Source organism: Folsomia candida, unplaced genomic scaffold, assembly GCF_002217175.1.
Source record: "Folsomia candida strain VU population unplaced genomic scaffold, ASM221717v1 Fcan01_Sc023, whole genome shotgun sequence".
NCBI lineage: Eukaryota > Metazoa > Arthropoda > Collembola > Entomobryomorpha > Isotomidae > Folsomia > Folsomia candida.
The window spans coordinates 2,246,545-2,259,541 of NW_019091215.1; the positions used below are offsets into that span (position 1 = coordinate 2,246,545).

Sequence of the window (12,997 nt, forward strand, 5' to 3'; positions counted from 1 at the left end):
AGAATCCCGTCCGATTCTTGTGCATCCTGTGTGGGAAAGAGTTTAAAATGAAGCAATCTCTCGACTCCCACATTGTCACCCACACGACTGAAAAGTCCCACAATTGTTCAACTTGTGGAAAACGATTTTCACAATCGGGCGACATGAGGAAACACGAGGTATTTAATTACAGACCTGAAGTAATCAAGACGAGCTTCGATTAGTCATTCCCTCCAGGCTGTCATGCTTCCTGATGGAGAACTTTTAATTAACGTTTCACCGTTAATATTCATTTTTTAAATTTTATTACTTTAAAATATTCTGTATTCTTAACTTAGCAAATTGTAGATTTTATTTTTGGTACAAATTCCCTTCCTCTGAGGGATAAATTCCTTCAAGGGCTATGTTTTCCAAAAATCTAATTTGCGGCTTTGTTAAGTTAAAAATATTTAATATTTTAAATTAGCGACATTTAAATCGCATTAAATATTAACGCCTAAAAGTTAATTTTAAGTTCACAATAAGGAAACATGGGGTGGAATGAGACCAGCCGGAATGACTCAGCAAAGCTCACCTGAAGATATGCATTCAATTTTTGTTCCTTTTTCTTAGAGAACCCACCTGGAAAAGCATTTACGAAAAGAATTCAAATGCAAAGAATGTCCCTACACATGCCTTGCTAGATCGGGCCTTCAAACTCATGTCGAAACTTACCATGAAAAGCAAAAATACCCGTGCAAACTGTGTAACACGACCTTATCATCATCACAAGGTTTGGCTTGTCACATCAAGATTATCCACTCCAAAAGTAAGGAACTACGCCATTGCTGCGGAAAGTGTGAGTACAAATCCTATTGGAAGAATAACCTGACTGAACATTTAAAACGGATGCATGGCGGGTCGAAAACTCATAATTGTTATTTTTGTGGGAGAAAATTTTTCCGCTTCTATGATCTGAACAAGCATTGTCGTCTAATGCACACGCTTGAAAAATAAGGATAAACACAGAATCAAAGTATCCGGGTAACAAATGGCTAATTTTAATAGATCAATATTCAAATATTCGATTTCTCATAAATATCTAAGTACTTGAAAGTCGTTTAATTTTCCTCAACCATTATAATAAAAATACACACTATTTGTTAATTATCAACATGTCGGTCTCGCAAAAGAGTGGTTTCATCTTAATTTTTATTATGATTCAAGTAAGGTTAGTGGTGTGGAGATATGGATGCCATTGGCAAAATAAAATTCAAACTTCACGTTATTCTTTTTAAGTAAGTAATATTATTTATTCATTTTCAATTTAATAAAAATTCAAAAATATACTTATCTTAAGATTTTCATTGTCATTTCATTCTCATTATTTCAGCAATATCTATGTAGAGATGATTCAAAGTGAGTATATTAAGTTCAATATACTAAGCAAGCAAAAATGTGTATACTCCACCGTTCAAATTTTAGTTAACAATGGTCGTGTGACCACCCACTAACCAAGTAGTTATGCCTGCTCACCAGTGTACTCTAGGGCAAAAAGGCATGCCTGCCGTAAACGTGCCGTAAATGCCTAATAGGCATCGCAAAAAAGTATGCCTTTTTGCCGTAAATGCCGTAAATGCCTTTTTCAAAAAATGGGGCAAAATGATAAAATACTCTCATGCAAACTAGTGTAATTGATATTCTGGTGAATAAATAGTTTAATTGATGAACAAAGAGTAAAATCGGTTATTGTTTACTGATACTACATATGAAAACTCGTTAAAACATTAAAAATCACTAGAAGAGTTAAATATGATAGAGAACTTTCACAATTGAAGTTGGATTCTGATTCATATATGTGTAAGTCTTTCAATTTAATTTGCAAATGTAATTTTTAAATGCGTAACTCCTTAGGCATATGTATTTGCTTTGTATATATAAATACGTATGCATGCATGTATGTATCCATTTTTGTTATAGATTTAAAAAAGCTGACTATATAAAAAATTTCTTAATTTCTTAAAATTTATTTGTTTTTTAACGTATAGTATTTAAATATATAAGAAAACTTAAACTTTGTAATGCAAACTCTAATAGTTGGTGGTTTACTTTGTATTGAGAGTTATCTCAGGTTATCAATACATATGCATAAATGATATGCATAAATTTATTTAAAATTAAAAACATTTAGAAAAATATTTAACTTTTATTGTTACATGGTTGAAGTGTCTCACAATTTGGCCATAGATTTTAATTTACGGCATTTACGGCACGTTTACGGCAAAAAGGCACGGTTTACGGCAATCCGGCATTGAAAAAGGCATTTACGGCAAAAAGGCATTATTTTCGGCATGCCTTTTTGCCAAATAGCGTACACTGCTGCTCACCCGTAAATTGAGCGTGTTCGTGGACTTGGTTTCACCACCGGTGCATCTGAACACTCACAAGTGAATGTGGTCGTTGGTGTACACGGTACGGAAATTCGATCTCCATATGCGGGCGTAGGCCATAGTTCTTCCCTACGGTAGAGTAGTTCCAGGGGTGAGAATCGCCTAATGAACGGTTCCGCGTTTGGGTTTCCGACCGGTGGGTGCTTCGTGAAGAGCTAGAATGTTACAATAGTATTATTAATTTACACAATAGAAGTAGAGCTTCAACTTAAGGTGCGTTTATGCTTCACGTCACCGTCACGTCCTCCTCCAAATCCGATTTTTTGATTGGTTAAAATTTTTAATTGTCGTAGTGATAATTTCGTTCAGCCAATCAAAAAATCGGATTTGAAGGAGGACGTGACGATGACATGAAACATAAACACCACTTTAGTAAATATTGTTGTTAAGGTCAAAGTGTGTACCTCTTTATGTGTCGTGTCTGGATCGAATATTGCATTTTTTTGTCATAAGCGCGGCTTCGATATGAATGCATCCAAACTCCCAAACGGACAGACTCGTTCTCTGCAACATAATTAATTTTCAGACGTATAAATCAGCTATGGGAATTTATATTTTTGCTAAAAATTCATTAAGATTCCCCACTAACTGAGGAGTGCATGTGATACATATAATAATTGTTCAAGCAATTTTACACAAATTTATGAAATAAGTTTGTTTGGCATGAAATTACTCACTACAAATTGCAATCAGCTGCTCCGTCACATGTCTCCAACCGGGTTCAATTGTAGTTGAACTTGATGACGTACGGCTAAACGTTTTTTGCGACGAACCACCAGCCACAGTATCATACTCCCTTAACCAATTATCAGTCAGTTCTTGGTTAAACCTGCGCAGCAACCGCCATGCAGTTGGCCATGGTACGTGTCCGTAGACAACTGGCTGTTCGGGTGATAAAGAAATGGGAACTATTCCGGAATCAACAGCTGGTGGAATTATTTGGATTTCGCGCTCTCTCCATGTACAATCGACCAGTGTTGTTCCATTAGTGTTGTCGAAGCTTTTTACAGGAATCCATTCTTCTTACACTTCGCAAGTGGAGACAAAGTCGCTGAAAGGTTTGTTAAGGAGAGATTTTTTTTATTATAAATTAATGGTACGTTGTGTTGGGTATTATGTAGCTAAATTTAGTGAATTGTGTTTTTAGTGGGGTATATGATAACACGCTGGAAACCGATTGCATCCAGTATTTTGAACTCTAATAATTTGTTACAAATCAAAGTCGCATAATTGAAAGTAAATATTTTCTAATTGCTTTCGAACATTGAAATAACTCTGAGTATTTTTAGTCCGGGTGCTAATTAAACAGCCCTACGAAAATGCAAATTATCCCAACCAGGCTGGGTACTTTTTTCGAAAAAGTAGTAATTGTGTTGAGAATTTCCTTGTTTTTTTACCATTTTCAAATACTAATTAATACGTCTATCTATATATGTACACTCAGAGAAATTGGGTGATGATTATCACCAGGTTTAGACGTATATGACTCTACCGGATTGGTGATAAACTTCATCACCACCGGTGATGAATTTATCGCCAATGGTGATAAATGTACTAAAATCAGTGACAAATTCCTCACCACTGGTGAAGAAGTTTATCACCAATCCGGTAGAGTCATATACGTCTAAACCTGGTGATAATCATCACCCAATTTCTCTGAGTGTAGGTGAGGATAACAATTAATGCATTAAGAAATAGCTAACGGCAATCTTAGACAAAAAAAAAATTATATTACGCCAGTTGAAATAGTATAATATTTAGGGGACCACACGTTGAGAATTTTTAGTCGAGATTTCCTCATGTTAGGAAATAAAAACGTGTACATATGTATGGCAACTAATATTACGTATTTGGATGGGACAAATTAAACAATAGTATTTTGGAATCAATTAACCTTTAGATAATGATAACTTATCATTGATAAGTATCCACCAATTATAAATGTCCCCCTTGTCTAATAGATTAATTAAGAAAGGATACAAATTTCTCCTTACTCTGACACCGCTAGTGGTCCAACCTTTCCATAATCTGGTCCAGAAACCGAGAAGAAAATTTCGTTAGATTCAAATGGTCGACCCTTAGTAACCTCAAGACCGGTCCCTTCACAGCCTTTATTTTTGTGGAGTCGGACCGATTCCCAATCTGTTAAAATAAACCACACCTATTTAATGAACCTTCATTTTTATTCCTGGCGTGTGTTCTAAACGGGAGATATATCTTGTATATTTTATTCTGCAACGGTGCAAAATTATGCAAAGATTTTGAAGAGTTATGCAAGGGTTAGAAGATTTCGAGAAAAGGCTATTGTCAAACTCTAAACACGCATCTCTGGTAGAAAATATTCACAACCTGGTCACAATGTTTCACAAATTATAGAAAGCCTTTAAATTGTCTTTCAATTTTCGGAATAGTATCAGACGGCCTAAAATATCAAACTAAACATTGGATAATGTCCTCAAACAAATAATTACTCCTTCAAAGTCATTCGAGGACAAAATTGGATTTGAAAAAGAGCAAATATACCGAAATATGATACCAAATAATTTTGCAAGTGAAGTGAAACAAACTTGTAGAAAGTTGAGGAAATCATGACAAATGGGATTTTTGATTAGGAAAGGGCCCTAAATGGAAGTGGTTTTGTGAAGTACAAAATATTTAATAAGACACCTACCAAATAAGGCAATTCCCTTGAACGAGTTTCCCATCTCTGGTGCAATGTTGACGCAGGATGATCGCGAAAAATTAGAGTAACCATGAAAATCTGAATCCTGTCTTGGGTACCCACCTGGGCCTACGAGGGATAAGTTGCGACAGTCTAGTCGCCAATTATTAGTTGCATTTGCGGAGAGGAGAAAGTTGTTTGGCTCCTTGGGAATGACGTTGGTTGGGATACGAATTGCGTTGGAAGTAACAAACATAGTCAAAAGTTGGTAGAACATTTCGAAAATCTTGACTTATTCGTTGTCACCTGTAAGGAAAAGACGTTTCAAGTTAAATATTTATTACCTGTGGTAAAATATTTGTCAAATCGTAAAACAGTTAAAGTTAAAAAATTAAAGATTTCTTTGGTTGCCTGGTATTTGCGTCACTAAGAAAAATGTATTCTATATATTGTACACTTATATTTGGTGTTTAGTGTATGCTAAAATATTGTGCATTTTTTAAATTAAAAAAATTAGCAAATTTCAGAACTTATTTTCCCAAATTTGCTGCTACCTGCACATTCAGAAATATGTATATAAATAAATATTTATTTATTACAATTGAGACAAATGGATGTATCAAAAGGTTCAAGTATTACCGCGACTACCACGAGTCATGCAGATTTATACATACATAATTTTAAGAAATCCTAGATTTAATTTATTACCGTATCAGAAAACCCGCACCTAAATCAGTTTCAGCACGGGTATTCTAACGGATGACGGTTTTAATGATTACCTTTTAAGTATGAACTCCAGGAAATAAATTTGACACAAATTTAAAATACCGGAGAAATTTAATTTAAAAGTTAAACTTGACGTGGGAGTCTTAACAAGGCGAACAAAGGAGAAGACGTAGAAGATCCTTCCACGTAGGGCCGTGGTTTGCGACTAATTTAGAAAATGGAGTCATCAGGCAAGGAATTGTAATTTGGTCCCACCAGTTCCACGAAATGCTTCAATTATATTATCTACACACATACCATATGTAATTTGTATATGAACCAATATAGAATTTAATCAATGAGGGCTGACAACTTGGAAAAGACTTTCCTCTAACAAATACATATCTCGCTATACTGAATTCCACTCGACCCGTATTAAATAAACGCTGGTGGTCAAAGATTTTGTGCGACTTCCCCGTTGTCTTGGTCTAATACTAACAAGATTGAGATGTGGACTGGAATAGTCTGGAATAAATATGATCGGTACATAAATATATTTATAACTTAACCTTAATAAGGATAGATTAGGGGCCGAATATGGCACAAGGCATGTAGAATATATAATGTAAATACGTATGTAGTTACAACCCATGACAAATCTCAATGCCTAGAGATTGATGTTTAGACTTTTGGACTACATTTTTTGGTTTTGTTTGCACTCATTTCCATGATTCTGGTCCTTTACTTAAATTAAATAAGTCAGTATCTATGTACGTAGCATGTAGACTTTACATATAAATACATAGGTTCCTTATGGTCGTTATTTAAAGGGCATTCAAGAAGTTGGGATATGTTAGGAGCAGGTGATATTTTAAAATTTTATAATTAAATTGTACTGATAAATTTGAATATTTAAATAAAATATGTATACATATTTCTACCTTGAGCGATTTCTTAGAGAAAACAAGACAGAAATATTGTGGTATTTTACCTACGAATAGTAGTATTTTTATTCGGCGAATACAAATTCGTTCAAAAGCTATGCAAGAGACATTTATTAGCTTTATTAAAATACTTTTCAATTCGATAGATTTCTTCGCACTTATTTACCCAGTCCTACCTCAGTACATACGTGACTATATGGAACGTCAGACATCTCTCAGGTTATTAAAGTGATGAGAATAGTTAGGTCTTGTTAGCAAATCTATAGTCATACGCTGGTGTAATTGCTTCTTTAGGTCCTTAGCTATCAATGAAAAGAAACTGAAAATGTTTAAGCGGTTCCAGAGTCCACGTTATGAGATTTCTTATTGAATCAAATTAAACAAGCAGTTCATAACAATGATAAGTAAATACTGATTCAGTACATATTCATGGTTTAAATAAATATTTCAAGCCAGGCTATTTTTTTGAAAAGTCTAATTTAACTTTCTGCCTTCAGAAAATACTTCAGTATATATCAGACATATTATCATTAAGCAAGCATGTTTGGACAAATATCTCTGTAAATGTTTTCACCCTTCGATTAAATAATCAATAAGAGCTGTCCATTTTCTCAGAATTTGCTTCTGGGTGGAATATCTACTATACTTGAATTAAGTGGAGCAACTTAACACTACGAGTTAAGTATTAGACAAAATTATCAAATCCCAAATGCTTACAAATATATATTTTCGAGTTCTGGGAAAAATAGAAAAACAATAAGGATGCCACGGTATATCAGTGAGATGAGCTTTCTAAAACCTCAAATCCCACATAAGTGAGATTATGGTTGATTGAGAAGAGATACATGGAATCGAGGCGCATATTTATATACACATATATTAGATCTAATGCTCCAACTCTACACCCCGTTGGAGAATGGTTTCTTACAAGACCACGGCACAATTTCTTGGAAACTGCACACAAGCAGCAATATGTCCATGTCTACATATTTAGGTAGGATAGAGGTTCAAGCACAATAAATTTGCACCCAAACGTCAACAAGTTGGCACAAGTAATAAGTATGCACATTAAACTTCTTAATTTTATAAGGGTCCATAAATTGTAAAAAAGCCTAACTGGTTCCCAACAACGATTTTTATACACGATAACACGATACCATTATCATCCAAATAGTATAATTTGCGGAAAAGTGGCAAAATAAGTCTAGAATTAACCTCAGATTTTGAATTTATATAATTTTAGTACAATCCACCTGTCCTTCGTATTTTAATCCTAAATATTTGACGTTAAACCGAAAGCACCAAATAATCATAAGTTACCCGATGAACGCCTCTACATATTCCCTGATGTGGATAACGTGATCGGAGTTCCAACTAAAGATAATCCAACCCTTTCTCTGGGTCTTTAGAATTTCATAATTAAATAGGTTCCAGTTTTACACGGGTTAGTCAATAACACGCTTACTAAATATGTACCACTTAACAAATTTAATCTATTGTACAAATCTTAACTTTTTGCTATCCATGTACTCAATAGTTCAGAAAAAAGGCAAAGTAAACAACCAACCAAACAAATTCCACAGATATAAAATCCCGTAACAACCTTGGAATTATAAGTCAATTGTGATACCCCATTAAACCTTGGATATGTCCAATTTGCATAGTGACGAAACAACTTGGGAGGATTAGCTATACGGAACCAAGCCTCCCAATGGGCATGAATTCCAGACGAAAACATTATTTTTAGCCTCTTTTCGACATAACTTCCGCGAACGGGGTAAATCAACCAGGCACAATATTTTGTTAAAAATGTTTCAGAACCACTCAAGTACTTTATGTTGGCTTCATTATCGTTTAGGAATGGGAGCAACAAAGCTAGGTTTTCCTTAGTGTCTAGATACGATATTTTCTCACATGTCGAAAGTTTCGCCAATAATCGATCTGTTTCATTGTACTGAATCGGTTTGATGGGAGAGGCACGGATCATGTTATATGCTATCAGATCAACTGGGTTTCGAAAAGCTGGTATTTTTTCACCATCGTCAGTACCTTTTCCGTCTTGAGATTTACCCATGGCGTCCTCGAAAAGGTCCACAAATCTATTGTATCTGCAACGTGTTAAGGTTTAGATGGCTTAGAAAAGGAAACATGAGACTCTTGTTTAGACATTTGAATAAAGCATCAATCAATCAATCAAGTCTAGAATTGGTAATCCGTATTCGACGGATCGAACCGGATAATCCGGCAATTATCCGACGTATGTAACTAATAACATGGATCCGCTGAATCCGGTCCGACCCGATCCGTCGGATCCATGTTATTAGTTATGGATCGATAACGGATCAATTTCGGATCGGATTTTATCGGATCAATTTCGGATCGGATTTTATCGGATCTACCAACCCTACCCTTGCCAGCGACTAATTATATGACCGATATCGTAACCTCGGACTAAAAACTTTCCAAGTACACAAAATTACCTGGGTGCTCTAAAAGAATATTTAACTTTAAGGCGCAGCTGGATCATGAAGTGGATATAGGGTGGAAGTATGGGATCCAACAACATTACGTCAAAAATATTCAGCGGCATTAACGCTTCCATTCCTTCAGTATCGAACCAAGAGTTCCACGGTGGTACATACGTCATAGGGAAAATCATTTCCTTTGTAAACGATGATTTGTAGCAATTCGTTAGCACCGTTCCAGTCATTATAACCCACACTCCGATTAGTACCTGCACCCCGAATATTGTCGACTTTGTGCGAAATCTATCCTGGAATAATTTCAAATCCCCTAACACTGAATTCTCAAAGACTATACCAATTGCAACGAATGCTCCCTGGGAACTAATTGATCGTGGCAGAACCATCAAAACAAGTACGGTAATTAAGAACAAGAATAAAATGCACAGCCACGATGGCACATCAAACGGTGTCGTCAACGCGCTTAGTACAAATGTATCAGATTTTACTTTGTAGCAAGATACGAAGTCGTAGATTTGTACCTTTCCCAGAATAAATGAGAATCGGGCCCACCCTGTGGGTAATTCGATAGGAAATGGTGGATCATAACAAGCCGTAATATTTAGCTTGGCAGTCTCCGAAGCATCCTGGAATGTCCAGAAATGGACGAAGTGATTAAAATTTGCTAGCTTCACAATTTCATAAAGTTTTCGTTCTTGGGATCCTTCGTTGTACCAGTTTTTTAAACTAGTTTCTCGATCCTGTTTTCTATAGGGGGTTGCTGTGTCGACAAAATATTTGTTTAAAATTGTTACAGCTGTTCCTACCATTTGTAATTTGGCAAAGCAGTCTTCCACAGTATGAGGAGAACATTCTATCGGATACCATGGTTTAGAGGCTTGACCAAACACCGATAACCCGATATGATGGTAAATGTTGTGATATTGTATTCGTAAAATATGCACAGCTGGTTGTTGGATAGCTCGATCCGGCCAATATGCAACTAGATCAATCGCTTCGATTAGTATTATCTCCAAACCCCACAAATATCTCAATCTTGCACCTAAATTTCGAAATTCCGTGTCAAACGCATCTTTCGAAGTTGTTCCTAACACCAAAAATTGTTGCCCCAATGATGCCCGAACTATATGGCTTGCTCGAAAATAATCCTTAAGTATTTCAAGTCCAGATAAAAAATCAAATAACGCCCAGCAATGTCGTGAGGGATTTCTTCTTCTTTGAACTGAAAACATGGCTTCGATTACTTCGACCTTTTGTGCTGTTTGGTTCCGTAGTATAATCGTAGTGCGGTCAAAGTTGTGGTTTTGTTTGTTGTCAAGAATCACTATGTTTGTGCAATTGTCAAATATTTGGAGATAGTGCTGGATTCGAACTGTATGGAATTTGGGATCATTGCTCACAAATCGGGTAAGAACCGGTGCAATTAGCTCGCTGAAAACTGTAAATGATATCGGTAATAGATTGAAGAATAGAAATTTTCCTCTCATTTTATTGAATTAAATGTGTCTGAATATTGCCAAATCTTTAATTTCGTCAACATAATTTGAATGATATTTCAAGGGAATTTATATTTGCGTGTATAACGAAATGAATAGGGATTCATTTGCTTACGTCGGAAATATGTGTGCTAGGAATGCAGAATAGAATTCATACCCTGGTTGAAATGACTCTGCCGAATTCTGCAAGAATCGCTCAATTCAATGCAAACAATATTTTCTGCACAAATATTCAAGCATAATTATGCAGAACGGGATGTTAAAACGTGTCTACATCTCTCTGCATAAAACAATGTGCATAATTATGTCGAGGACTTATGTCGTACATTTTGTGCTGATATTTTTGTGCGGATTTGTGTCGACAAGTTTGACGAGAATTTTGTGGAGTTATTTTTAGCTCTATATTTTGGTATGCAAATATGTGCACGAATGCTTGATTAAGACTTTGCAAGTAATTAATATTCGCAATTCGTAATTACATCTCTTCTGAATATTTCGTGATCGCAAGTACCAATTTAAATGATTTAAATAAAATAATTGAGATTTTATTCACATTCAACTGTATTAGCAAGGGGAATCACAACATCAAGTTTTTCATTCATGTCATAAATAACAATAAACTTTAAGTCGTCAACATCATTTATATTAAAAAATTTAGTTGTATCAGATATATCTATAACTTTATAACTAAAAGGTAATATTGGGTGCTCAATTGTGGTGACTTTTTTTACAAGCACAACGACGGTAGTATAGTCTTGAGCGGTAATAAATCTCTGAACAATGTAAATTTTCGAATTAATTTGTACAAATGAATTCACCCTTCGACGTATGTCGCGATTACAGGAGTAATATATTTTTCTATATAATACACACATGCAGTAGCAAATCCCACTATTACAAGTAATACCTATTCTAGTTAGTTGTTGCTTTTCTCTATTACTAAATTCATAAGGCTTTTTTGACCCCAACAATGTGTACGATCCAACCTTCAACGAACTAGAATAAAATTTTTGTCGATTTATCATTGATACGAAAAAATCTTTGACAACTGTATTTTCAACAGATGTCTGACCAAGAGACAGTAACTTTTCAGCAGTTTGTATCTTTTTAACAATTTGAAGCCCCACAAATGTCGTTCCCATATAGTTTTTTCCAAGAACCCCGTTATAATTTTCAAATTGGAATAACGAATAAGCCCACAAAGGACCCCACTTCCTCACACAATCAACCACATGAGAAGCTAGATGAATATTAAAAGTGCAGAAAGATAAACCATATAAATCTGGTATTAGATTACAGAACTCTTCAACTAATTTTGCAGAAATCTCTAACTCTTCTGTAGAAATTGTACGTTTTGATAAAATATATATCGCTCTTGCAAACTTTGAAAAATGTTTCACAAAACAATCGCTCAAAATTCCCTTCAGAAGTGGCACTGCAATGATCATCCATGTCTTCCATTCGTGTGCCTTCCAATATTTTACGTCTTTTAATTCTCTTACAGTCCGCTGACATTCAAATGGTAGTTTGCAATTCTTAATTCTAGAGTCAATTTCAGATGATTTTTTTCCAATATAGAATGGCTTATCATGATACTTCGAGTCCAACCAAGCACATGTAAAAGTTCGTACAATACCTAATAAACAGGTATGCATATAGTCGAATACGAACCCGTCTATAATGTCAAACTTTGGAAGGAGAATAAGTAACGATGCGGACTTTACTCCAAAAACTGATGACGAATTTTTACCGGTCTGGAGAACTTTCTGCACATCCTTCAGATGTGAAATAAATTGGACATGTGTTCTTGGTGCTGATTGATCTCTGGGGTTAAACACCCACTTGTGACATATTTCATTTAACCACATCGTCTCTCCTTTAGCCAAACACCACGGACAACTATATTCCCCATTAAATTGGTTGATTCCTTGAATTTGGCACCGAGCGACAGAATCTGCCGCAAACATGGGAAAAAATACCTTGCTGTTATAATGCACATCGTTAACATCGCATTTAACTCCATCCTTAGATAACTCCCTGCACTGACTCACGAATGCTTCCAGGAAAATGTTAAAATTTGGCTTGCTTTCACCAAACCAAAGGCCAACAAGTAGTGTATATTTTCTGCGAATTTTATATTCTAACTCATTTATAGAGATCAGCAAAGGCCAGATGCTAAAACGAGACGAATTAAAGATTGTGACACCGTCCGTATTCATGCAACAAGTTATATCACTTCCCGACAATTGCAAATTTCTGTATGCAGATCCGTCCATGATATCGGTGATTCCTGACTGAT

The 12,997-nt window shown here is 35.3% G+C and overlaps 1 protein-coding gene across 1 annotated transcript in view; it reads right to left on the reverse strand.

The window, feature by feature from the left end:
* Positions 1-1,317: 1,317 nt before the first annotated feature.
* Positions 1,318-12,997, reverse strand: part of LOC118438573 (zinc finger protein 184-like) — a 35,478-nt gene continuing 23,798 nt past the window's right edge. Inside the window, exons 6-10 of the mRNA XM_035859064.1 lie at positions 5,080-5,376; positions 4,403-4,550; positions 3,086-3,459; positions 2,813-2,912; positions 1,318-2,563 (exon numbers count right to left, since the gene is read on the reverse strand). Coding sequence (XP_035714957.1) covers positions 5,363-5,376 — 14 coding nt within the window. The 3' untranslated portion in view covers positions 1,318-2,563; positions 2,813-2,912; positions 3,086-3,459; positions 4,403-4,550; positions 5,080-5,362. The remainder of the gene's footprint in view (positions 2,564-2,812; positions 2,913-3,085; positions 3,460-4,402; positions 4,551-5,079; positions 5,377-12,997) is intronic.